Source organism: Salvelinus namaycush, chromosome 30, assembly GCF_016432855.1.
Source record: "Salvelinus namaycush isolate Seneca chromosome 30, SaNama_1.0, whole genome shotgun sequence".
NCBI lineage: Eukaryota > Metazoa > Chordata > Actinopteri > Salmoniformes > Salmonidae > Salvelinus > Salvelinus namaycush.
The window spans coordinates 19,092,320-19,120,306 of record NC_052336.1 but is presented as its reverse complement, the minus strand read 5'-3'; the positions used below and the strand labels follow the sequence as shown (position 1 = coordinate 19,120,306).

General features: G+C 44.4%; 1 protein-coding gene across 1 annotated transcript; it reads right to left on the bottom strand.

Moving 5' to 3' along the window:
• Positions 1-233: 233 nt before the first annotated feature.
• On the bottom strand, positions 234-27,320 carry LOC120024840 (protein FAM189A1-like). The gene is made up of 10 exons (XM_038969161.1): positions 27,216-27,320; positions 21,035-21,166; positions 16,234-16,341; positions 13,514-13,674; positions 6,353-6,506; positions 2,724-2,802; positions 1,857-2,555; positions 1,590-1,661; positions 1,036-1,355; positions 234-886 (listed from the first exon to the last, which is right to left on the bottom strand). The coding sequence occupies exons 1-10, from the start codon at positions 27,312-27,314 to the stop codon at positions 671-673; spliced, it is 2,040 nt and encodes a 679-aa protein (XP_038825089.1). The 5' UTR covers positions 27,315-27,320; the 3' UTR covers positions 234-670.
• Positions 27,321-27,987: the final 667 nt, after the last annotated feature.

The window sequence follows — 27,987 nt, the reverse complement described above, 5'->3', positions numbered from 1 at the left end:
ATGGCAACCTAGCTCATTCAGAATAGTTTGTCAAACCACAAGTTCTTGATATTTCGAAAGTTACAATGAACAAGGTTTTCAAAATATTACATTTTTTTTTTTTTACTATTCAGTTGCGCCATGCATCTTCTGTAAGCATGGCTTTTGTGTCTCTCACGCCTCCTAAAATGTATGTAATGTTCAAATGACATACCGTTGTTGAAAGGAGGTCGACTACAACATAGAAAGTCATATTTTATTGTAACACTGATAAGAACTGTAACACATTGAGGTAAGTTAAATAATCCACTTTTGTAAAGTTCTCTGTCCTGCAGTGGCACGCAGTATTCAGCCAATCAGAATCCACAAAGTCTGCAGGAGCTAATACCATCCCAAAACTGTCCAGTTCACAGTTTTAATACAAAGTCGTTTTTTTCCCTTTTCATAAAGTAGAGCACTAGTTTTTCATCATGTCATCTCCATTTAGTTGGCTTACAAGTGTGTTTACAGGGTTGAGACTGTTAAAAAATCCCCTGAGGGAGAAGAGAACATTCTGCTGTTTTTGATATGAGAGAGAAAAGAAGCCAATCCACTCCAGACATGACCTACTGAGTTTGTTTCTGCTAAAGTCTTGGCACAGTCTCACAGGGATAGAAATAGAGGTTGAGTCCTTGGTGGGGAGGGAGGGCAGTCAAAGGATGGTCTCTCTACACAAAAGGCTTTGAGTGCGTTCAGAGGGTGAGGGAGAGGAGTCCAGGGAAGCAGGGGGGTTGGGAGGCCCTGGTGCTGTAGGTGGACGGCGCAGGGATGAGGAAGGGGAACTCAAGGCCCCACAGCTTTGGAGGTGCAAGTCTTCATGGGCACGCTTCCTTGGGCTGCCGATGATGCATTGTGACTGTGTCATCACCTGTGCAAAGTAACAGACACAAACAAACAAATCCATCAATATCACTGACCAACAGTTTAGACCAGAATGATCCAACAATGGTTTCATTAAGTTATCTGATCAGCTTATTTTGTATATGCATTCATACCCATGCCCATCAATAGGCGTACCTGATCTATGACATTGGCACTGAATATAGCTTCCTCCATGTGTCTCTCGTCAGACTTGATGACATACTTGATGCTGTTGACCACCTGCTGGACCTCTTGAGGTAGACTGCAGCTGGAGTGCTCCAGGAATTTGGCCACCAGGATTTTGGTGTCTTTATACGTCTTGAGGTCAGCCAGAGAGTGTGGGCGCTCGTTGGAGACCATGTGCAGGGCTCGCGGTTTGAGGCGGATGTCCACTTTCCTCCCCTCCTTCTGCTTCCTACCACTGCGGGTGCTGACTTTGGCAGCGGCGTGGAGAGGAGCTGCCACCTCTGTAGACTCTGAACACACCAAAGACACAAACATACAACAACATCCAATCAGGCGGGACTCAACATATTCAACACATTTGCACATTCAACGCTATTTTCACCTACGAGTCGCTGGTCTAAATGGGTGTTTTCACCAGGGGTATGTGTAGACTGCCAGGTTAGGTGGGGAGTGATCTGGTGGGGAGATGTGAAAGGCGTACATAGTAGAGAGGTGGTAAAAGGCTCTGGTGGGGTGGGCGTTACCTTGCTCTGGTGAAGTCTGAGGAGAATCTTCAGGAGGAGGGTTGCTTGCAGAGGGGCAGCCACAGCTGTCACCTGCAGAGGAAGATGTTAGCCTTATGGTGAACAAGTACTTATGCTAAAGTATATTATTTGCATTTCACCAAATGAAGTGATGCTAGCTGCCTATGTGGTCTGATTAACCTGGTTCATCTCAACAGTAATGACAGGATCTTTCCTAAACAACACATGGGGAGCAGTGCCGTGCCGACACAGGAGCAACTCACGTACTTCCAGATATGGAGGTACAGGAGATGGGGTCGCTGGTGGAGCGTACGATGCGAGCCAGCTTGCGATACCTCCTGCCAGACCGGAGTATGCGGGGTCGCTCTGCTGGCGCTGAGGTAGAAGGGGGCTGCGAGGCCGGGGAGGAGGAAGAGGAGGATGGGGACCACACACTGAAGCACAGCCGGGAGCCACGGGGCCGGGCAGGGGGGGACGGGGAGGGGCAGGCAGGGAGGCTCTGGGCTGCTGAGGCTACCTCTACGGAGGCTGTGGCTACGGCTGCAAAGGGGGAGGCAGAGGGCAGGGAGGGAGGAGTAGGAGGGACAGGAAGAATCAGCTGCTTCCTACTGGCTCGTTCTCTGAGGTTTGCGTGTAGCTTTGCTCCTCCCTTGGGCTCCTCGTGCTCCAGTATGTTGACGTTCTCTATGGACCAGTCTGGAGAGCGGGGTATGGAGTCCTGGGTGTGGGAGGACTCGCTGTAGCCAGTGTCGTCGAGCCGGGCCGGGCCGCCGTGGCGGTGGGAGAAGCGGGCACTAAGCTCTAGACTGATACAGCTGCCATCAGTGGGGGCGGTGTGCAGCGTGCCATAGGGAGAGGAGTCAGAGCCCTGCACCTCCAGAGAACAGAGATCCTCTGAGGAGCAACTGTGGTCTGGAATTTCTGCCACCTCCTCTGATACCATTAGAGAGGCACTGTCCACCGAGGCTGGGACAAGACACAGGAGAGCACAAGCATCAGCTGCACCAAATTACAGTACAGGCATAGATATCAAACATGGCTCACCCTTATGGGTGAGATACACCAGCCTGTTTACACACACAGTCAAAGTGGTGTGAGGGGTGGCTGTAGTGATAGTTATTAAGCCTTCCTTACCCTGAGTACTGAGACCAGCTGTGGTGTTTCTCTCACAGAGGCTGGACTCAGTGGCCTGCTGATCAATGCTGGTAGTGACCTGCAGAGAGGAGCACATGGACAGACAGACAGACAGACAGACACACACAAATTATTAGTTTTTACAGTTGACAAAGGAGACACACATTTCGAAAGGGATAGTGAGTGAGGGAACCAAATAATTCTGCCACTAGTGAAACCCTTGTTAAAGATGAGGAACAGGTGGGAGAGGCAGAGAATCCTTTTGGAGAACATCTGTCAGAGGCTGCTGCTTCATCCCGACACATCTGGCAACCATGTGCTCAGTACCACACTCTGGCCAGTAGAGAGCTCTCTAAGCACACATCACCCACTCTACATCAGGAATTCCATTGGGATTTTAGAGGTGGTGAACTGTCACTATAATGTGGTTTTCTTAGGTAATTGTATGCTTATTACGTTATATGTAATGTGTGCTTTCTTTCTCATCTCATCATGATGAGTATTTCTAAATCATAGCAGTGAATATGAAAAAGGATAATCAGGGTCATAGAAGCATGTAATGTAATGCCGTGTAGTGTCTTTAGTACCATTTAATATAAAGTATGTTCCAATACAATACCTCAGTCTTACCAATCATAAGCTGCAGTCACCTGTACAAACGGATCATTTCGGGTCTATACCTCTATTCTAGTCAACCTGCTAGGTGAGCGACGAGTGTCTATTCAAGGGGAATCTAGATCCTTCTATTGCAGCTGCTCCCCTATGAGGCATACATCTAACAGCAGCCAGTCCCCTCAGGTGCTCTCCCTGCATCAACACTTCAAAGGCATGTACTTCAGGTGAGAAAACGCTATATTGATTTGACCTCATTCACAGAATCTTTGTTGGAAGATCATTTTCAGGAGATCTGTGCAGAGAGCTCTAAAAGATGAGGGGAAGCCTTTTGGTATTACATTTTAGAGCAAATAATATATCTTGTTCTAAAATGTTGGTGCACAATGTCTCCTAAAATATCAAAGGGACACAAAAGGCACTCTTTTTGTGGAACGACGCAGCTTTGTTACAGATTGGATTCCTGTGTCTTTGTCTCCTGTGGTTTCCCTTCACTGTCATGTAAGAGACAAGATACCTTGTCTGTCTTAGGAGAGCCACAATGAATGTCATTTTTTGTGAAGCTTGCATTCAATTGCACTCCCTGTTGCACACAACAAGCTTCCATCCCCCCTGTCACAAGGGGATATATGGCTGATTTAAGATGAAATCGTCAACCCTGTTACAGTCAACCCTGTTACTTTATTTGGCACTTAATAGGCAATTACTATAGTATTTTTTTTATTTAACCTCAAGAGATGGAAAAACATGTTTTTTATGAAGTTGAACATGTGCTCTTTATGTCAATATTAAAATGAGATTTTTTTTTTTTACCAAGTATGACTTCTCAAAAGATACCCAATTGGTGGAACGACCCAGCGGCATTCAACAGAAAACCAACTATATTCCTTGAAGAAGTGACATCTCACATTTTCTCCAGGTGGACAACAATAGTACGTCCATGATTGAGTTCATAGGACAAACACCAAACTGAAATCTATACCTGCTCTGATGTTCTACCAGACAAGATGTGTCTTCTGTATCTCATCTAAATTAGACTTTTTCCATCACACCTACAGTGCATTCGGAAAGTATTCAGACCCCTTAACTTTTTCCACATTTTGATATGTTACAGCCTTATTCTAAAATTGATTAAATAAATTGTTTTCCTATCTACACACAATACTCCATAATGACAAAGCGAAAGCAGGTTTTTAGAAATGTTTGCACATTTACAGTATAAAAAAGATACCTTATTTTCATAAGTATTCAGACCCTTTGCTATGAGACTCGAAATTGATCTCAGGTGTATCCTGTTTCCACTGATCATCCTTGAGATGTTTCTACAACTTGATTGGAGTCCACCTGTGGTAAATTCAATTGATTGGACATGATTTGGAATGGCACACACCTGTCTATATAAGGTCCAACAGTTGACAGTACATGTCAGAGCAAAAACCAAGCCATGAGGTCAAAGGAGACGTCCGTAGAGCTCCGAGACAGGATTGTGTCGAGGCACAGATCTGGGGAAGGGTACCAAAAAATGTCTGCAGCATTGAAGGTCCCCAAGAACACAGTGACCTCCATCACTCTTAAATGGAAGAAGTTTGGAACCACCAAGACTCTTCCTAGAGCTGGCCACCCGGCCAAACTGAGCAATCGAGGGAGAAGGGCCTTGGTCAGGGAGGTGACCAAGAACCCGATGGTCACTCTGACAGAGCTCCAGAGTTCCTCTGTGGAGATGGCGGAACCTTCCAGAGGACAATCTCTGCAGCACTCCACCAATCAGGCCTTTATGGCCTCAGTAAAAGGCACATGACAGCCCGCTTGGAGTTTGACAAAAGGCACCTAAAGGACTCTCAGACCATGAAAAATGAGATTCTCTGGTCTGATGAAACCAAGATTGAACTCTCTCACCTGAATGCCAAGCGTGACGTCTGGAGGAAACCTGGCACCATCCCTACGATGAAGCATGGTGCTGGCAGCATAATGCTGTGGCGATGTTTTTCAGCGGCAGGGACTGTGAGACTAGTCAGGATCGAGGTAAAGATGAACAGAGCAAAGTACAGCGAGATCCTTGATAAAGACCTGCTCCAGAGCGCTCAGGACCTCAGACTGGGGCGAAGGTTCACCTTCCAACAGGACAACGACACTAAGCACACAACCAAGACTACGCAGGAGTGGCTTCGGGACACGTCTCTGAATGTACTTGAGGGGCCCAGCCAGAGCCCGGTTTTGAACCCAATTGAACATCCCTGCAAAGACCTGAAAATAGCTGTGCAGCGATGCTGCCCATCCAACCTGACAGAGCTTGAGAATATCTGCAGAGAAGAATGGGAGAAACTCCCCAAATACAGGTGTGCCAAGCTTGTAGTGTCATACCCAAGAAGACTCGAGGCTGTAATCGCTGCCAAAGGTGCTTCAACAAAGTACTGAGTTAAGGGTCTGAATACTTATGTAAATGTGATATCTGAAAAAAATAACTGTTTTTGCTTTGTTATTATGGGGTATTGTGTGTAGATTCCATTTTAGAATGAGGCTGTAACGTAACAAAATGTGGAAAAAGTCAAGGGGTCTGAATACTTTCTGAATGCACTGTATGTGTGTGCTGCTGTCTTAGGGGAGGCCTTATGAGGTCAGCAGTGAATTGGGTCATCTGCATAAGGAAATGTTACACATCTTTATTATGTCTCCTTTATTAGAGCCTGTGGCAGCAATTTACACAGAGAGAGAGGAGCATAAAATCCTCTCGCCTCACTAATCCTCAACCCAAATAGAAACTTTAACTGAGTCCAGCTAGCTAGCTTCTCTCTGTGTACTTCTCCTTCTCTCTTTGTGATCTCATACAACAACTTCTTCTGAAGTCAAAATGCCTTTCTTAGCACTCTCCTTTGTAGTTGTGTTCTTACAATGTGCATGTAAACAGGGACGTATTCAACAGTGAGAGGGGTTCTAAACTACTCTGACTGTGAATAGAGAACGTGTAATGTTAGAAAGAGGCTGGTATTCTATGGGGGAAGGATGGTAGTGATACTCACCTGACTGGCAGGGGTCTGCCCCATCCCCATCCCCATCCCCACCACAGACTCATATGACGGGGGCAACTCAGAGGGGTAGAGTGTCCCAGGGCTGTTGATGGGCACTCCATAGATGGCACTGAACGGGGAGTGTGGAAAGTCCAGGTGTAGACTTCTGAATGTGAGAAACATTATGGAGGAAAGGTGTGAGGAGAGAAATAATACAAATATCCTATTCTTCCTCAATCCAGCAACACTTCATTTTAGAGTAAACAAACACATTCAATTGGTTGAGAGACACATTGTTTTTCATGTGGTGTTAATTAAAAAATATCTCACCCATGCAAGAGCCATCTTTTTTAATTAAAACCCATTCTCCTGTGAAGTGGCAGAGTATAAAATACAACTTGAGTGTCTGAATCAATCATCCAGCGCATGATGATGTCATGACATGTTTCTGCCCTCAGCTAGGGGACTCTATAAAGGCTTCCTCTGCATGTTTCTATTTACAGCCTAATTGACAAGAACACATGGCATCTAGCCAACCAGCTGGATCAGCATGCCTTCAAAGATGTGGAAATGGAACTGATTGTCTTATACCAAGTGGAAGGAGATCAATGGCACATTTACACAAGGCCATGGATGTTACCAGTGCTCCTTAACAAAGCACTACAACATTCTGATAGTCCATACTAAGCATTGTGAGTGGCTTGGCCCAAGGGCTCCACAGAATAAATATTTAGGATCAAACTTGCTCTAGCCACTTACAAGATACCTATTTAATAAAACATATGTGTTTAGTTTCAGCTCTGTCGTCAATCACTAAAATAGAATATGATTCTTGGCGAGAACAAAACCAAATAATCAAACTAGGGAGTTGTATCAAACCTAACCTCGTCGTGAACCAGGCTTCCCTAAAACAGGAAACCTGGGGAAGTTCCATGGCAAAAATCAGCTAAAGAGGGGTGCGAACCAGGTGTAAATCACAGTGCAAAACACGCCTACACGGGAGCCCGGGTGAGATTAATCAGACCCCCTCAGTGCGTGAAGACAAAAAAAATCAATTAAACAAACACTGGTGACAAAACATTTAAGAATGTTTGCGGCACAGTGGTTTTTACAGCATTTCTCTGTTGTTTTGAGATGAGATGAAGCTGCAGCAAGAGGGGAGAAATGGTCTACAATGCTGGCCAGTTCAAGATTTCTTATTTGGACTTTTCTGGGGTGATATTTGGGTGTGCAGTGTTGCAAGAGCCCCGGGACAAGAAGTAGCTAGTCACAATGAGGTTCATTTTGAGAAAAGTCAGTTAACCTTGTAAGCTACCTAGGTATAACTAGCTACAAGCTAGTTCAATTTCTCTCAGGATTATAAAGGCAACAAAATGTTAATAAAAACAGAATATTATTGACCTAAAGGTTAGCTGTGTTAGCCCAGTATTTAGCTTATTCAGGGTCAGTGATACATAAAGCAACCATGGTACTGTCTATCTCCCTCAAACTCAACTCTGGACCTAGAAGCCAGTTCCACGGCTTTCACTGCTTTCATTGTTCCCCTTTAATCAGGGACTAATTTAGACCTGGGACACCAGGAGGATGCAAATAATTATCAGGTTTGAAGAGAAAACCAGCAGACACCGGACCTCATAGGGTAAGAGTTGAATACGCCTGGTCTATCTACTATGGGAACAACGACAACCTTTTTCGCAAGCAACATTGCTAAAATTAATAAAATAAAATGAACCTCAAAATATGTTACCTCTAATGCTCATCTCCTGTAACCGAATTGTCATCGCCTTACTTTCATACTGTACCTAAATTACAAGGGTTGGATTTTTACACTAAACAATTTTGTCAGCACTCAACCTGGTCTCAGAGCATTTTGTATTATTCTGTACGTAAATCCGTATGATATGTTATGAATTACAATTCATATTATATGTTACGAATTTGCAAAATGTACAATATGTTACGCATTTTCAAAATGTACAATATGTTATGAATTTGCAAAACGTATGATATGTTATGAATTCTAGCTAGGTGGCGAATGTTAGCTGGGCTAGGGGTTAGCGTTAAGGTCAGTGCTTAATTTGAGCCGGAACAGGATCCGGCACCTCTCCGTTCTTCTTTCCGGAACCTATTTGGCCAGATCTGGTACCTCTTGTGGCATGAAAAATAAGTGTAACTTTTTGCAATGTAAAAATTCTAATAAAAGCGATCAAAGTTCATTTGAGTTGCCTCTTCGTTAATTGTCCTGCTTTAATTGTTTTCCACCATTCATTTATCCCATAGGAGATTTTAGAAAGAGTTCAAATAAGGACTGTGTTTCGTGTAGACTTACGTGGCATTTTGATAACTGTGTAAATCTCTCTAGGACAAGGTGACTTTTTTATTTATTATATTTTTTACCCCTTTTTCTCCCCAATTTCATGATATCCGATTGGTAGTTACAGTCTTGTCTCATCGCTGCAACTCCCGTACGGATTCGGGAGAGGCCAAGGTCGAGAGCCATGCGTCCTCCGAAACACCCTGCCAAGCCGCACTGCATCTTGACACACTGCCCACTTAATCCGGAAGCCAGTCGCACCAATGTGTCAGAGGAAACACTGTGGTGCAACTGGTGACCGAAGTCAGTGTGCATGCGCCCGGCCCGCCACAGGAGCCGCTAGAGCGCGATGGGAAAAGGACATCCCGGCCAACCAAACCCTCTCCTAACCCGGACGACGCTGGGCCAATTGTGCGCCACCTCATAGGTCTCGCGGTCGCGGCCGGTTGCAACACAGCCTGGGATCAAACCCGGGTCTGTAGTGATGCCTCTAGCACTGCGATGCAGTGCCTTAGACCGCTGTGCCACTCGGGAGCCCCCTGACAAGGGGACTTTTATCAATATGTTATCCTGTATTTACTCCCCAAAAATGAAATGCTAATTAGCTGCTAATGTGGCTATCATAAAGAACTACAAATACCACGATCTGGATGAGACAGCCGAATCGAGGCAAAAAGGTAAGAATATCTGGATTAACTATCTAATGTTAGCTACATTTAGTCATGAATAAATTGGCTAAATGTTTTTAAATTCATAATTCTGTGAACTGTCTAAAGCAAGTTTTAAATTGACACAATACCTGTTAGCAAAGGTGTCAGCTAGAGGTGATGTGCACAAGCTTGCAGGGATTTGTAGTCTTGAATGATCTCTACTTTGATGCTAATTAGCATGTTAAAATCTGAGAATAAATAGAGCCAAATATATTGATAAAAGCCACCTTGTCCGAGAGAGTTTTATATGTTTATCAAAAAACATCACGCTAGGGTAAGCCTACGCGAAACACAGCCCTTATTTTAATTGTTTCTAAAATCAATGGTGGAAAAATGATTGGAACAATTTCTCTGTTTGAAACCGCTAGGTTTTATGGGTATTATGACACCTCCACTGTGGGGCTCTATTTGAGTGTCCCGGATGTACGTTTACTATGTTACGTCTAGTCTATGAGACCAGCCTGCAGCACTGGTATATGGTTTGCCTCATATATATTGTCTACTGGTATAATTTTAAATAAAGAACATATAGCTCAACATGTAAACCATGTGAGAGTTTAGCTATTCTCTGCTTCAGATGACAGATCCCCATAAGGCCAGTGGATTCAGATAGCTGATATACTGAGACAGAGTGACAATCAAATAAAACTGATTGGAGATCTTACAACTAGACAGACAAAAAAGACATGTTCATTTGAGAATACAACACAGAAACACAGACACAGAGACATAACCCCTTCCCCTCTTTATTGCAGGATTGTGATTCATCAACATTGACACTAGTTTATTTTGAATAATATTTTAACAATTAAAACAAGTTTAAACATTTAATCAAAAACAAAATGTCCAAATAAGCTAACTCGTATGTAAAGATTAGACATCGTAGTCTAAACAACAATAGAAAATTGAGTGATAGTAACACGTAGGCTATTATTACTAAAGCATAATTTCAGGTGAACAAAAAACTCCATACCAGCGGTGACTAACCTTGCTCCATTGATCCCTGATCTACTGGGTGAGCAGACTTCTGTTCCAGCCCAGCAATAGCACACTTGATTATCAACTCATTAGGTTTGATAAGTTGAATCAGGTGTGTTATTTCTGGGCTGAAACAGAACCCTGCACACCTAGCAGAACCCCAGCAGGGTTGGCCTTCTCCAATTCTAATAGGTTTATACATTGTGTGTGATGTTCAACTGTTTTTGTATACAACATTTGCTAACATAGGTAGGCCTACACATATAACCCAGGGCATATACAGTTGAAGTTGGAAGTTTACATACACCTTAACCAAATACATTTAAACTCAGTTTCTCACAATTCCTGACATTTAATCCTAGTAAAATTCCCTGTCTTAGGTCAGTTAGGATCACCACTTTATTTTAAGAATGTGAAATGTCAGAAAAATAGTAGAGAGAATTATTAATTTCAGCTTTTATTTCTTTCATCACATTACCAGTGGGTCAGAAGTTTACATACACTCAATTAGTATTTGGTAGCATTGCCTTTAAATTGTTTAACTTGGGTCAAACGTTTCGGGTAGTCTTCCAAAAGTTTCCGACAATAAGTTGGGTGAATTTTGGCCCATTCCTCCTGACAGAGCTGGTGTAAATGAGTCAGGTTTGTAGGCCTCCTTGCTCACACACACTTTTTCAGGTACGCCCACAAATGTTCTATAGGATTGAGGTCAGGGCTTTGTGATGGCCACTCCAATACCTTGACTTTGTTGTGCTTAAGACATTTTGCCACAACTTTTGAAGTATGCTTGGGGTCATTGTCCATTTGGAAGACCCATTTGCGACCAAGCATTAACTTCCTGACTGATGTCTTGAGATGTTGCTTCAATATATCCACATAATTTCCCTACCTCATGATGCCATCTATTTTGTGAAGTACACCAGTCCCTCCTGCAGCAAAGCACCCCCACAACATGATGCTTCTACCCCCGTGCTTCACGGTTGGGATGGTGTTCTTCGGCTTGCAAGCATCCCCCTTTTTCCTCCAAACATAACGATGGACATTATGGCCAAACAGTTCTATTTTTGTTTCATCAGACCAGAGGACATTTCTCCAAAAAGTACGATCTTTGTCCCCATGTGCAGTTGCAAACCGTAGTCTGGCTTTTTTATGGCAGTTTTGGAGCAGTGGCTTCTTCCTTGCTGAGCGGCCTTTCAGGTTATGTCGATATAGGACTCGTTTTACTGTGGATATAGATACTTTTGTACCGGTTTCCTGCAGCATCTTCACAAGGTCCATTGCTGTTGTTCTGGGATTGATTTGCACTTTTCGCACCAAAGTACGTTCATCTCTAGGAGACAGAACGCATCTCCTTCCTGAGCAGTATGACGGGTGCGTGGTCCCATGGTGTTTATATACTATTGTTTGCATACTATTGTTTGTACAGATGAAGGTGGTACCTTCAGGCATTTGGAAATTACTCCCAAGGATGAACCAGACTTGTAGAGGTCTACAATTCTTTTTTCTGAGGTCTTGGCTGATATCGTTTGATTTTCCCATGATGTCAAGCAAAGAGGCACTGAGTTTGAAGGTAGGCCTTGAAATACATCCACAGGTACACCTCCAGTTGACTCAAATGATGTCAATTAGCCTATCAGAAGCTTCTAAAGCCATGACATAATTTTCTGGAATTTTCCAAGCTGTTTAAAGGCACAGTCAACTTAGTGTATGTAAACTTCTGACCCACTAGAATTGTGATACAGGGAATTATAAATGAAATAATCTGTCTGTAAAAAATTGTTGGAAAAATTACTTGTCATGTGCACAGTAGATGTCCTAACCGACTTGCCAAAACTATAGTTGGTTAACAAGAAATTTGTGGAGTGGTTGAAAAACGAGTTTTAATGACTCCAACTTAAGTATATGTAAACTTCTGACTTCAACTGTAGTATACCAGCAGTGTTTTTGTATACAACATGTGTTAGCACATGTTGTATACAAAAACACTGCTGGTATACACAATTACTGTGTGAGAAGGTGTTAATGTTAGTCATTGTTATGTAAATGTAGGCTGAAAAGTACCAGTGGCCTGGCTTTGGCCCCAAGTGAGAGCAGGTCCACCGAAGTCATGGCCCAGACACGGGTGCCGGCCCACGTAGATGGAAACAAAAAAGTCTGAGCCTTTTAGGTAAAACACCCTGTCTGGAAACGCGCCATTAGTCTCTTCCTAGGCTGTTATCAACAAATGCATTTGGAAACTGTTTTTAATTTACAATGATTACATCAAGATACTGTAGTTAGGTAATAGAAAGTTATCTAGATGATGACATTTAATTCACTTAGCTAAGCAGTGTGTAAAGTTAGCTTGCTAGCTAGCAGCTCAGTTGAGTTAGCCTACAAAGTGGCCTACTAGAAGTGTAATACATAGTTTAACATTTCAAAATATATTTACTTACTTGAATAGTTTTTTGAGCCCTTATCTTTTATAATAATGGGCAATCTTCAAGATTTTTCGGTGGTAGCAAAGCGCAGCCATATGGACAAATGGAGACAAGGTAAAACGTGTGTTTGTCGACAGAGCAGTTTAGAACGTGTTGTGACGTTTGACTTAACCAGCGTAATCCACTTTCAATTCCAACAAATATAAATCGCAGATTGTCGGCCACACTTGATCATTTGAAAACGTCCACTTGAAACTACCAAACGCAACAACTCTACAAAATGTGTCCTACCCGGACAGAAAACAGTGGCACACATAACACCCCCCCCCCTTCTACGGGTGTGTGGGGAAGGGTTCTTAAAATGTAACAGCCAATCAAAATCTTGCAGAACTATTCATACCGTTTTTGCAATACAAAATTCCCCAGGCATGACAACAACATGATTTTGGAGGTATGGCAACGCAAGACTATATCAAACCCAATGTGACAGGTGCCAAAGGAGTTGCTACAGCCAGTCATTCAAACAGGCATGTTGCTATGTTGGTCAGCCAGGTTGTTAGGAGGTTGTTAGGAGGTCAGAGTGTTGTGCTGCAGCCAGTACATCTGTACATCTATCACCGAAGTGCAGGTGTTGTGTTGTGTTGCTTTGCTGTAGTACCTCAGTTCGCCCATCACCGAGGTCAAGGTGTTGTGTTGTGGTATGTTGTGTTTGTTCTGTTCTGTTGTGTTGTGTGATGTTTTTTTGCGATACCTCTGTCCGTCCATCACCGGGGTGCAGGTGTACTCTGGGGGGTAGTAGGGTGGTGGAGGGATGGGTGGGATGAACTCGTCAAAGTCAAGGGTCTGGTGCAGGATGGTGCCGCGGGGAGTCATGCAGTCAGCGCTCAGGGCTCGTGCTCTGTGTGGCATGAACTGAAACAGACAGAGAGACAGAGACATAAACCCAGCTTTTATTTCAGACACAGGAAACCTTTGTCTATTTGTCTCATTCTGAAAGCTTTATACTGGGACCATTGAATGTATCAATTTCAACAACATTCTGTAGAAAAAAGGCATCCAGAATAAGATTATCTTGCAGACACAATGATGTTTATTTTAGGAGACTTGGATAAGGGAACTATGCAGTAGCATGCGTCATTATCGGTGGCAAAGTCGTTAATGGCAGGGCTAATAAAGCCAGACACAATGGAGCAGTGGGAGGAAAAAACGCTTGCTAGATTAATACGTGTCAAGTGAAGGAAGCCTGCCTTGGCCTGGCCAGCACATTGTGCATTGGGTCAGTCAGGCTTTAGTAGGTAGCTAGCTTTGTTCCTGGGAGCTGAAATCTTTCCTTGTGAAATGGGAATGAAGCCAGATTGAGAGGGGCTCTGTGAGTGTACTGGGAATAGGAGGAGACAGGTCCTTTGTCATTCACCCTCCTGTGACCTTACGGCTGTACAGGCCAGTTTAATCTCTCCTGGTCTGTGTTTTTAAAACAGTGGCGTGTCTCACATTCCTCCTGCTCACAACCAGACGACGACGTGCCATTGAGAAGTTCCCATTCAGGACGCACTGCAGTTCAGCCTGTCTACTTTGAAGTTTAAATCTGACTTTGAAAAATGTGCCCATCTGTCGCTTTGCGTCTGCCATCAATCATGTGTCATACAAGAAAAGCATTGAAAGTTTATATAGATATATTCTTTATCAGTCAAGGACAAAGACATGAAAACCTCTCATTGAAATTCTGACTGAATAGTAAAACCTTGCCCTTACCAACCAAATGACTGTGATCTGTATCATTTTAGGTTACAAAATGTATTGTTTTGCAATTTTCTTCTCGCCACAAAAGATGAAGACACTGAACCAAATGCAAAATCAAACATATTGTCCTGCTCTTAAGCTTCTGGTCCCGTAGCTCATTGTGCCTGTGCGGTGACTGTGTAGCTGGGATCACTAGTGATGTCTTGCATTGCCACCTTGTGCTCCGAGATGAAACTAATCCTCTACTGCTCCAGTAGGCTGCAGCCTCCACTCTAGCCTCTGCAGCAGTCCCATTGCTAACCCCTACATCTGCATCAGCGCCAGGCAGTCCCAGCCCCTGCATCAGCCCCGGCTCCAGCCCCAAACTCCTGCCTCACTAATATAATTCAGCTCTATCAATCTCCCACCCTGGGCTTATCTGCCATATACCCATCTAGGAGGCCAGACAATTTACAGCTCAGCTCATAAACTGTATACAAAGCCTTCTTGTATAGAATGTTAAAACGTTATTTCTCCCCTGTAAAAAATTGCCCAGAGATATTAAAGGGGTGCAGACAACCTCCGCTGGTATCGCTAGTATCGCTTTGTTTTAATGGTGGCTATGAGGGCGCTACAGCCCACCAATCATCTGGGAAAGTCATTCTAAATGGGCTGAGAGCATTGCTCTGAAGGGCAAAGGGAGCACCCCGCCACATTGATTTCCCTGATGACAGCAAACCATTTAGGTTTTGGGCACAGTCATTGTTTCCCTTGTAATGCGAGAGGGTCGTTTTAAGGACAGCATGCCTTTTAAGGTGTACATATTACCAACTACAGTGAGGGAGAAGAATCATTATTTCCCCCTTTATTATTTCCCCCTTTAAAAATCCTCTGTGATTTTTAGTGTGATGTGGAGGTTCTGAACTGTTCTGGGATGGGTGCCCTTCGTGATGTGGAGGTTCTGAACTGTTCTGGGATGGGTGCCCTTCGTGATGTGGAGGTTCTGAACTGTTCTGGGATGGGTGCACTTTGTGATGTGGAGGTTCTGAACTGTTCTGGGATGGGTGCCCTTCGTGATGTGGAGGTTCTGAACTGTTCTGGGATGGGTGCCCTTCGTGATGTGGAGGTTCTGAACTGTTCTGGGATGGGTGCCCTTCATGATGTGGAGGTTCTGAATTCTTCTGGGATGGGTGCCCTTCGTGATGTGGAGGTTCTGAATTCTTCTGGGATGGGTGCACTTTGTGATGTGGAGGTTCTGAATTCTTCTGGGATGGGTGCCCTTCGTGATGTGGAGGTTCTGAAATCTTCTGGGATGGGTGCCCTTCGTGATGTGGAGGTTCTGAATTCTTCTGAGATGGGTGCCCTTCGTGATGTGGAGGTTCTGAATTCTTCTGGGATGGGTGCCCTTCGTGATGGGGAGGTTCTGAATTCTTCTGAGATGGGTGCCCTTCGTGATGTGGAGGTTCTGAATTCTTCTGGGATGGGTGCCCTTCGTGATGTCTGTTGACATTATCTAAGATGGTCAGACTGAAGACAATTTATTCCAAATCTGTATGGTACGACAATACCACTGTTACTACTACCGCCATATGAGGGGGAGAATTATGAAGCCAGCATTAGAAGGCCAGGCGTGTTTACCTTTCATGATGGTTCAGAGCTGCTCTCCATAAGGCTATAGATCAGTCTCATTGAGTCCAGGTCAGACAGAGTCAGAGACAAAGTGTCCATTGTGTTCTCTGTCACACTACTTACGATCTGTAGCACATCAGTGGAGACCATCTGCATGCAGCACATGGCAGTGGCCAGGGCACAGACGATGGTGGAGATGACATTCAGGGCGCACACACTAAACAGGAGCTCCTACAGGACCCAGGCAGAGGGAGAGAGGGAAGGGAGAGAGGGAAGGGGGAGAGAGGGAAGGGGGAGAGAGAAGGGAGAGGAAGTCACATTTGAGCCACAGTGAGGAAAGCTAAGCAAATATTACAGCATGAGAACACAAGAGAGGAGAGAAATATATAGAGGGAACAAATGAATGAGAGAGGGACTGAAGGTGACTAAGGACAATGGTGATGTCATTACCATGGCGACACAGCACAGCAGGGACTAGCTAGCAGGGGAGCACTGCAGAGGAAGGATACAGTACATCATAACAGCAGCAAATCGCCCCTTAAATCTGAGAATGATCCAACCAGGAACAAATTCACCCTAATAGCTCAGCACTGCATTTTCTGCAGCGCCATCCTCTTCCACTCATTAAACCATGTGGGAATGAAGCAATATGAATCCCTGCCGGCCCTGACACTTCAGGGCATAAAATCCTATTTACAGACAGCTAGCTAACTGCAGCCCAGACTTGCTACTTTGAACCCCGAGTCAGCAGCATTGCTTACAACCACAGGAACAGTCTTGAAAGAAATGAAATTGTGTGAGTTTGACATTTGCCCAAGCTCTCTTTTTATTTTGACATGCGTTCACCATTGGGAGGCAACCGATGTTGAAAATGGTTGAGGTTATAGCAATGGATTCCCATTGATATGACAGGTGAAGTCTCTGATAACCTTGGTGTTCTTGCGACCAGAGAGCTCGAGACTCACACAGCCTTTCACAGATGCAGCCTACATTTGGCAGGTGAGGTCCCGAGTCTGTGAAACAGATTCTTTCTCAGTCCCTTTGAGAAACACATTGTGTGGTGAGCAGGCAGCTTAAAGCTAACTCCTGCCTCTCTGGAGACTGACAGGAGAGGGGAATGAGGAGGGGCCTACCAGAAACACTGTGAAATAGAACATCACGGCCCTTGGTAACCAACCAAGACCATGAACAGTGCCTTCTACTGTTGAGGTGTGATATAATAGGACTGCATGGCTATAGGCCCAGATGCTCAGGTTGCATGTCAAGAACAACTCTTGTCCCGAAAGAAATCTCCTATAAGGTTGGTATGTTGAGTACTTCAACACAGCTTAACAATAGTAGCGCCATTGTAAAGAAGCATGGATCAACAGGGAACCATCTCTCTTCCTAGTCTCTAGGTAAGGTGATAATAGCCCCCTGAAGAGGTGTCAGTGTTCCAAGGTTATGCACTGACATAATCTGATTTATTGAATTCTCAGCAATAATAAATATGCATACTAGTGAAATGGAACCCCATGCAACCTGAAAATAGGCTCTTGATTTCCTTCCATGTTGCTTTTCTTTGTTACTTGGCTAGACTTCAAGGTGAAATAATAAGCCGGTAAGTGTCCTCACCCATACAGTGCTTTTTCTAATAGCTATCTTCTGGCATTCTGATCATGTGGATACTGAATAGGGAGAAATGCACAGCCTGAGCTAAGCACAGTGAAGACCACAAATTACCATGGTATTTGACTCTCATACTAAATACTTTATTTTCATTTTCAAACAGACAATGGAGGGCTATTATGGATGAACAATGTTTGTCTGGAACACAGTATTATTTCCTAGTGATATTTACTATACATACTAGTACCACAGTATGGAGTAATGTCATTGTAGCTTTGGAGAGATTTGACAAGCAGTGTAGACAGACCTATAGGTCAAACAACAGGCAGATCTGTCACTTCTGGCCTTCAACTATGTTCTATCACTTCCCTGTCTGGCCTAATATGATCAATCCCTAACACGCATACAGGATCATGTTATTAGTTCTGACTCAGACACTTTATTTGACACTTGGGAACAAAGTGCTAGCTTGGCAGAGATGCTCCTCTGTACTAAGAGAGGTGAATAATACATGGAGATTGGTACTTCAGTATAAACATGCATAGTAACTATTTTCAAAGTGGAGACATTTGGTTTATTTTCCTTTTCTTGTTTGAGGTGTTGACACAGCTGATTTCTCCTCATCTTTTTGGGATACGTTTCTGTTTCATGCCTTGCTAGTCACACAAACCCAATCCAGATACTGGGAGTCACAGGAGACCCATGTCCTCATTCAGCGTAGCCTATTTCATTATTCAGTTCTCTTTGCAGTGTTGCATCACCGTGGGCATCAAATCTACCAAACAAACCGGCATCAATGGTAAGTTCAATGGCTCACTCCGGGGAAAGGAATAGAGAGAAGAGGATGCCAAATGAATGATTCTTGAGCTTCAAGAGAAAAATAGACTGAGATCTAGGCATTGAACATGTACTGTACATGTCATTGTCCAGTCTCATCAAAAGCAGAACGTGAAATAAAAGTATAGATTGGAATTCAAGTTTTGAAAATCCCAATGTTATGTTTTGTGGAGTTTCTGGTAGAATGTTATTGCTGTTTTGTTGCTGTGCGAAATCATGCTGTTGCTTTGTGAAGAAAGATTAGTGTGCATAGCGTATACATTTACATTGAATCGTACATTCATAAAGAAAACAATAAAAATACCCTTCATGAGTCATGGGCTATATTGAATATAATGACTTCTAAGTGTTTCTAAATGCTACATACGTGTATTTCCTGAAATATATATACATTTTTTGTATTTTACCCCCTTTTTCTCCCCAATTTCCTGATATCCATCGCTGCCCAACGGGCCCAGGAGAGGCGAAGGTCGAGTCATGCGTCCTCCGAAACAGGACCCACCAAACCGCGCTCCTTAACATCCACCAGCTTAACCCGGAAGCCAGCCTCACCAATGTGTCGGAGGAAACACCGTTCAACTGAAGACCGAAATCGCTAGAGCGCGATGAGCCACGTAAAGCCAAACCCGGCCAAACCCGGCCAAACCCGGCCAAACCCTCGACGACGCTGTGCCAATTGTGCGCCGCCTTATTGGACTCCCGGTCACAGCCGGTTGTGACACAGCCTGGAAACGAACCCGGGGCTGTAGTGACACCTCAAGCACTGAAATGCAGTGCCTTAGACCGCTGCACCACTCGGGAGGCCCCCGTATTGCCTGTATTTTATTGAATCATTGAAAAATGTACAGGTGAAACTGTACACAACTTCTCTTGTAATTAAAGCTCTGCCTTTTCCTACAAAGGAAATTAGGAAAACCAATGCAGGAAATATAGGTCTGTGAAAGAAATTAACACATGCATTTGGGCCGTGGCAACACACTATAAATCACATCTTTCTAAACAAAAAATACAACTGCATATTATTGTTCCATTTTCATTGGTTTTGGGCGATCCTAAAACTCAGACAGCACATTTGTGTTGCAGCTGTGTTGTATACATCTGCCTTGCAGATGTGAGAAGAAATATTACTTGTGTGTGTTTTCCCTGGCGACTAACATTTGCATATTGACATGGTAAATCATGTCAGGGTAGCAACTGTAATAATACCTTGAAGGAAGCTGTTAATAAGGTGTTCATACAGAGTTGAACCTCCCTGAACACAACAGCCCTGCCTGCGTACCTGGAGCCAGGCTGGGGTCAGGCTGGGGTCAGGCTGGGGTCAGGCTGGGGTCAGGAGCTCCACTGCCAAGGTTACATACCCCGCCTTCACTCAGGAATCCACAAATTAACTGAATCCTCATTCCACACTCATTACTCATGGCTTTGGGCAATGACAAGAAAAATTCAGGAAGAGGAACATGTGATTGGAAGCACTGTGAATGAAACCAATACTTTGGGGTATAAGTATTAAAATATCTATGGGGATATGAACCTATTCTGTTTTTTTACAGAAAAAAATGGTTCTGGTTTTACTTGTTCTGGTTTGAAATGGATAGTTAACTGTGAACTGTGAACTACATTGATACGCCAAAGTGGTGACATACATGCATGTAACTGACTTGTAAAGTATAATTTTTCAATCTAGGCTGTGTATTGGAGGAACGTTTCGACAGACAGCAGCAGTATTACTTAATATTAATATCTAGACAGAGGATAATGGAGAGCCGTGATGGCCATTGCCTTATGTGACATCTGACATAACTCACCCTATCTGACTTCCTTAGCACATAATACAGTTTTATAGTGTCCATTCTGACATCTTTTTAATGGTCTATGATCATGATGACTAACAGGGTTGGATCTTTCCTCTTTCATACCCATGCTTCATTTTAAAGGGACTTTTATTTAGTTATCAATGTCTTATAATCAATCAGTGGCATGAAATGAAAGCATTTGAACACTGTAATCCAATAAAGATGTAGCGGCATATAGATCACCATGCCGACAGAAGGCTTTTCAGTTTATATAATCTCCAGAGATCATGAACTGAGCGAACTGGCAAAGCCAAGTTGACAGACCATGCAATTAATATGACTAAGAGCTATGCGTGGATTAGAAGACAAATGCTGTTGCCATTCTCAATTTCCTGTTCTACTATGAGCCTATAAGTTTCCACTTGTGTTTTACATTGTCTGTGTATCAGCTAAGCTCCCACGACTTGTTATTCATTACACCGAGGTATACCAGTACAGAGTAGGAGAATATTTCAGCTTGAAGAGGTTCGGAGGATCAAGTTATATGAACAACATAACATAATAGGAATAATTTCCATAGAACGAGGCTATAGAGTACACATCAAAGAAGAAATGGTGTAACATATACATAACTGTCTATTCACACACATGCACGCGCACACACACACTCTCTCACTTCCACCCACCTTGAGGTGTTGGCGTATGGTGTCGCAGTCGCTCAGTGGGTTCAGTTTGAGCGTCTCTCCTAGGTTGTTGCAGCTGGAGCTCTGGTGCTGCAGTTCACAGCACACACACACACCGTCACTGTCGAACTTTATCTGGGGGAGAGAAAGGACAGGGGTAAGTAAAGGGGCTATTGGATATCAGTGAGAACTCACTGTACTATTTCCCACACTTGATAATGTTACAACACACCCTAGCCCTGTGTCTTCTCTTCCTCCCTTGCATAAAGCAGAATCTTAATGCTTCTCTATGATGGAGATCAGACTTGCACCTCTGTCTCTGCCCGCTCTGATACTTTCCTTGCCAGAATAAACTCTTAGAAAAAAAGGTGCTATCTAAAACCTAAAATGGTTCATAGGAGAACCCTTTGAAGAACCCTTTTTGGTTCCTGGTAGAACCCTTTTGGGTTCCATGTAGTACCATTTCCACAGAGGGTTCTCCCTCGAACCAAAAAGGGTTCTCCTATGCGGCCAGCAGAAGAACCATTTTTTCTAAGAGTGTAGGTCTCTAACATGACAACGGAGGAATCTACAGTACAGGAGGATTACTTAACACAGTGAGTTGTAAGGCAGAGTTAACAGGGGGAGGATCTTGCTGCTACAACGACTAACTATGTGACCCAGATTGTAAGAAGGCGGGACGTGAACCTACCCATCATGGGTTAATTGCATGGGGGAGTGAAGTCCATTAATATTTCAGTCATAGCGCGGTATGTATGGTCTCCAAGGAGCCGTGTACAGTAGTAAAGGGAACTGGGGAGAGGCATTTAGTCTTGTATGCTAATCACTCAGTCAGGAGTAATGATGTGCTGCTGGTGAAAATGACAGATCTCTGGACCATTGTTGTAGTCTGGCTCTATACTCAACACACTATGAGGAACGCAAGAAGCTCTACAGGGCAAATCTCTCTCCTGCTCTCTCTCCTGCTCTCTCACTATCTCTCTCCTGCTCTCTCACTATCTCTCACTATCTCTCTCCTGCTCTCTCACTATCTCTCACTATCTCTCTCCTGCTCTCTCACTATCTCTCACTATCTCTCTCCTCCTCTCTCACTATCTCTCACTATCTCTCTCCTGCTCTCTCACTATCTTTCCCCTGCTCTCTCACTATCTCTCACTATCTCTCTATCTCTCTCCTGCTCTCTCACTATCTCTCTATCTCTCTCCTGCTCTCTCACTATCTCTCTCCTGCTCTCTCACTATCTCACTATATCTCTCTATGCTCTCTCTCTCTCTATATCTCTATATGCTCTCTCTCTCACTATATCTCTCTATGCTCTCTCTCTCTCTATATCTCTATATGCTCTCTCTCTCTATATATCTCTATATGCTCTCTCTCTCTCTATATCTCTATATGCTCTCTCTCTCTCTCTCTCTCTCTCTCTCTCTCTCTCTCTCTCTCTCTCTCACTGTGGAGATCCTTGGAGGAAGTAGGCTCATATGTGTTGATGGATGATGTGGTGTACATGATGACTAGATGGACACACAGGGGGTCTTGCAGTATGTCAGTGCCATATGAAGGAACAATTAGATCAGAATATCTAAGTCAGCAGAGCAGCACAGCCATTGCAATCTTGTTTTCATTTTGATAATCTATTCATGCATTGCTTTTATTTAATGGTGCAGTGTATGACAAGCTCTCTATATCTGCAGATTTCTACGTTTTGGATGTGAAACGGCGCGTGAAACAGTGATTTGAACGTCTGATGTCACTAGACACAACCGGAGTGGTAATCTACCAGCCTTAGTCACATGAGCACTCCACATAGGACCCATCATGCATTTCACCAGCCCATCTAAGACAGGCTTGATGAGACAAGTGGTTTTTCATTAGCCCAGAGAACCACCAACAACAACGGAGCACGCCTTTCAGTTCACACACACAAACACCTCCTGCTCTGCTCTGGTTCCTGCTTTCCATTCCAGAAGCGTTGAAAAATCAATTTCTACTCAGAAAGAAACTGCATAAAAGAGGTTGATCCTTGCCAAAAACGTGGGATGTCTTCTAAACTAGTTATGCCTTCTGAACATATTATGCACCTCACCTAAGCCCAAAGAATGCCCAGGGAATGCTACCGTTTTTTCCTCGCCATACCTTGGAACTCTATCAGGTAGGCCAGCAGTCCTGATGGTGATTTTAGTGTAGATCATGTGCAGGGCACTAGTGATGCCTGTCACATCCACCCCCTCCCTCCTTCCTCCATCACGTTCAGATTCAGAAAACCTCAATGTCCTCAATGGTGCAATTCATTTTGCAGCAATCACAATACATACAGGTTGAATCCCATATTTAAAAACAATAACATCAGAATAGAAAAGGATATTTACAATGAAGTCCCTGAGAAAGAAGTCTGGTTCTCCTCGGCTCTGCAGATCATTCTTCTTCCCAGAACCTCCCTTCTATGGGCCCAACACACATGTTACATCACAACCCGTGTCACCCGTCCCTAGTGTTGATGGCGGGCGTAAAACATGCTGACAAACGTCTTGAGATGTAATGCCACGCCAAGCTACATTGGGCATAAGTAAAACATGATTCAAGGAGAGGGCTTCGGCAGTGTGTCACAGGGAGGGGAGTGGTGCCATGCTAAACCTGATGGCACACTCTCTGTGTGACCAGGTCAAGTAAACCATTACGTCACCCCAGGAAGAACACCATTTACAAAGTTGAGTCAACAGCTCAATATGACATTTATGGACTTTTAATGTATACATTATTTTGATTTATTCACTATGCAAGATGGAGGCAGTTGAATATGACATTGGTTGTTGATGGTGATGAAATACCCCAGTCGGTTGGACTGTACAGGTGAATTACAGCTAACTGGAGAAAGGTCACCTCAGGAGCCTGGATGGAATAATAGATAGTCCTTACTTATTCACGCTCCCTTATTACTGCATAAGGAATGGAAACTAATTCAATAAAGCCTAGCAGTGTTTATGTATCCACTGCAAAGCCTGCAAACAATGCCAGAGTGTTTAATTGATTAGACCAACTAAATTAGAATTCCCATGTGATTAATGTGGCTAGAATAGCAGATCCTCAGTGTAATTACCAACAGCAGTCATGTGAGGAGAACCATCCTCAGTTTAACTACTATGATGATTAGCTTTCCTCTTATCCTTTCTGCTTGACAGATTTGTGTTATTTGCAATGTTCTAAAATGATAAGAATAAACTTTTTTTTTTGTTGTTGCAAAGAATCAATATAATTAGAGCCTAGTTGTCTTTGCTTCCCCGGCTACTGGGTCTGTCTGTGCTACTGGGTCTGTCTGTACTACTGGGCCTGTCTGTACTACTGGGTATGTCTGTGCTACTGGGTCTGTCTGTGCTACTGGGTCTGTCTGTACTACTGGGTCTGTCTGTGCTACTGGGTCTGTCTGTACTACTGGGTCTGCCTGTGCTACTGGGTCTGTCTGTGCTACTGGGTCTGTCTGTACTACTGGGTCTGTCTGTGCTACTGGGTCTGTCTGTACTACTGGGTCTGTCTGTGTTACTGGGTCTGTCTGTGTTACTAGGTCTCTCTGTGTTACTGGGTCTGTCTGTGTTACTAGGTCTGTCTGTGTTACTAGGTTTGTCTGTGTTACTGGGTCTCTCTGTGTTACTAGGTCTCTCTGTGTTACTGGTTCTGTCTGTGTTACTAGGTCTGTCTGTGTTACTGGGTCTGTCTGTGTTACTGGGTCTGTCTGTGCTACTGGGTCTGTCTGTGTTACTAGGTCTCTCTGTGTTACTAGGTCTCTCTGTGTTACTTGGTCTGTCTGTGTTACTAGGTCTGTCTGTGTTACTGGGTCTGTCTGTGCTACTGGGTCTGTCTGTGCTACTGGGTCTGTCTGTGTTACTGGGTCTGTCTGTGCTACCGGGTCTGTCTGTGCCACTGGGTCTGTCTGTGCTAATGGGTCTGTCTGTGCTACTGACTGTCTGTGTTACTGGGTCTGTTTGTGCTACTGGGTCTGTCTGTACTACTGGGTCTGTCTGTGCTACTGGGTCTGTCTGTACTACTGGGTCTGTCTGTGTTACTGGGTCTGTCTGTGTTACTGGGTCTGTCTGTGCTACTGGGTCTGTCTGTGCCACTGGGTCTGTCTGTGCTAATGGGTCTGTCTGTGCTACTGACTGTCTGTGTTACTGGGTCTGTTTGTGCTACTGGGTCTGTATGTGCTATTGGGTCTCTCTGTCCTACTAGGTCTGTCTGTGCTACTGACTGTCTGTGTTACTGGGTCTGTCTGTGCTTGGTGCTGGGGCAGACTGAAGCTGGGGAGAGAGATGGTAGAACGGGGCCGTATTCTGGATAAGGGAATGCAGGATATCCTGTGGAGCCGCCGCTGACTGCAGTGCTGATTCAACCCACACAACACAGTGGTCACAGAACAGAATAGGCAGGCTAGGGGCTTGAGCTGTTGTTCTGCTATAAATATATAGCCATCCATATATATATAGCCATCATATCCATCCATTCAGCACACACAATACACAGTATACATGCACATTGCGCTATTCAGAGCTGGAGCCATGTAGAGAAGTACTGTATTCAAATATTTTTTCAATTTTGAATCCCCCAAAAGCTATTCATTATTTATAGCTTATTAAACACTAATTAAATGAGTCCAGAATGTATGGATTTCAGTCTTTTCTTTTACAGAGAAAGCCCTTTTAGAGGACTTTGAGAACTGTGATTTTCTATGCCCCTAACAGCATAGTTGATGTAGGAACTTTACTCTTGTCATGAGTCTGTAGATTCATGTAATCTATGCAAGTATGAGGTACGCAACTCCTTCCCTAGCCTGATCCTGACACATACCTTCTGCCACGCCGTCTGAAAACGGGAACAGAAATGAAACCTGCCGCAGACAGCAGACAAATTGAAAGCGCTCTCTCCCCAGACGGCGGATTATTATGTTTTTCTTAATAATTAAACTATGAGCTCCAGTGGGTAATCAGACAGACAGACGGCACTGAGCCCTACTATTAAGAAGGACGTGGAAGTGGCTGGTGTTAAGATGTATTTTTTAATGTGAGCTGGGCGGTACTGGCCCCTGTAGATGGGAGAGATAGGGAACCAGTACTGGCCCCTGTAGATGGGAGAGATAGGGAACAAGTACTGGCCCCTGTAGATGGAAGCGATAGGGAACCAGTACTGGCCCTTGTAGATGGAAGCGATAGGGAACCAGTACTGGCCCTTGTAGATGGAAGCGATAGGGAACCAGTACTGGCCCCTGTAGATGGGAGAGATAGGGAACCAGTACTGGCCCCTGTAGATGGGAGAGATAGGGAACCAGTACTGGCCCCTGTAGATGGGAGAGATAGGGAACAAGTACTGGCCCCTGTAGATGGGAGAGATAGGGAACCAGTACTGGCCCCTGTAGATGGGAGAGATAGGGAACAAGTACTGGCCCCTGTAGATGGGAGAGATAGGGAACCAGTACTGGCCCCTGTAGATGGGAGAGATAGGGAACCAGTACTGGCCCCTGTAGATGGGAGAGATAGGGAACCAGTACTGGCCCCTGTAGATGGGAGAGATAGGGAACAAGTACTGGCCCCTGTAGATGGAAGCGATAGGGAACCAGTACTGGCCCCTGTAGATGGAAGCGATAGGGAACCAGTACTGGCCCCTGTAGATGGGAGAGATAGGGAACCAGTACTGGCCCCTGTAGATGGGAGAGATAGGGAACCAGTACTGGCCCCTGTAGATGGAAGCGATAGGGAACCAGTACTGGCCCCTGTAGATGGAAGCGATAGGGAACCAGTACTGGCCCCTGTAGATGGGAGAGATAGGGAACCAGTACTGGCCCCTGTAGATGGGAGAGATAGGGAACCAGTACTGGCCCCTGTAGATGGGAGAGATAGGGAACAAGTACTGGCCCCTGTAGATGGGAGAGATAGGGAACCAGTACTGGCCCCTGTAGATGGGAGAGATAGGGAACCAGTACTGGCCCCTGTAGATGGAAGCGATAGGGAACAAGTACTGGACCCTGTAGATGGGAGAGATAGGGAACCAGTACTGGCCCCTGTAGATGGGAGAGATAGGGAACCAGAACTGGCCCCTGTAGATGGGAGAGATAGGGAACCAGTACTGGCCCCTGTAGATGGAAGCGATAGGGCACATGCAGGGGGGACAGAGGGGGTAGAGGGGCAGGGCACTGGTCTCTCACCAGCTGACAGTCCTCCAGAGAGTTGACCAACTGAGCGTTCTGGCAGGACAGGATGGAGCCAGCCAGGTTGAGCATCACACACACCGCCGACAGCAGCATGAAGAAGGTGATCTGTGGAGAGACAGAGTAGAGATGTTGAGATTTATAGAGCAACAGTAGACCAACACAATACAGCCATAACATGGGTTATTCCTCTAGGGAATGTACAGAGATTCACCAGTTGATTTAATGTTCATGTTGTCTTGTGGTAGGCAGTAATGTGTTTTTTTATGCATGGCTACAGTGAGAGGGAAGGCTTCACCAATCAATATTGACTGATTGACTGATTACATTGAGTCGTCAGGGGGAGAAAAGGCAGCAGATGATCACAGAAATCAATAACCCTTTTTCTCAAACTAATTAAGTCCATCTAAGATAAACTTAATCTAACCCATGGATAACCCATCTGCTCAGAGGTTAAGAGCACAAACACCACACATACATATTGACATTTGACAGACCAACTCTTTACATTGCTACCAGTAACATTGTCCCTTATAGTTACAGGACTGTCCTTGATACCCATATATATTTTCTCACAATGCCTTTCGTATCTAGTGTCACCTGAAGACCTAAAGCCCTGATGACGGATGGTCAGGTAGAGGAACCAATCTCCTCCTAATTCCTCAGCCCAACTCCAATCAACACTACTGCTTCCCAACAGCTTGATATATCTCTTCTGTGGCAATTTCCCCCCTCTCTGCACTGTCACCAGAGTAGCTACCTCCATGTT

Excerpts from the sequence above, each read along its gene's own strand:
- LOC120024840 (XM_038969161.1), bottom strand. The coding sequence starts at position 27,314 with ATGCTGCTGTCGGCGGTGTGTGTGATGCTCAACCTGGCTGGCTCCATC. Across the intron at positions 16,342-21,034 it reads CCATACGCCAACACCTCAAG|GAGCTCCTGTTTAGTGTGTG; the intron begins GTGGGTGGAAGT and ends TGGGTCCTGTAG. Across the intron at positions 1,662-1,856 it reads CTGTACCTCCATATCTGGAA|GTGACAGCTGTGGCTGCCCC; the intron begins GTACGTGAGTTG and ends CTTCCTCTGCAG.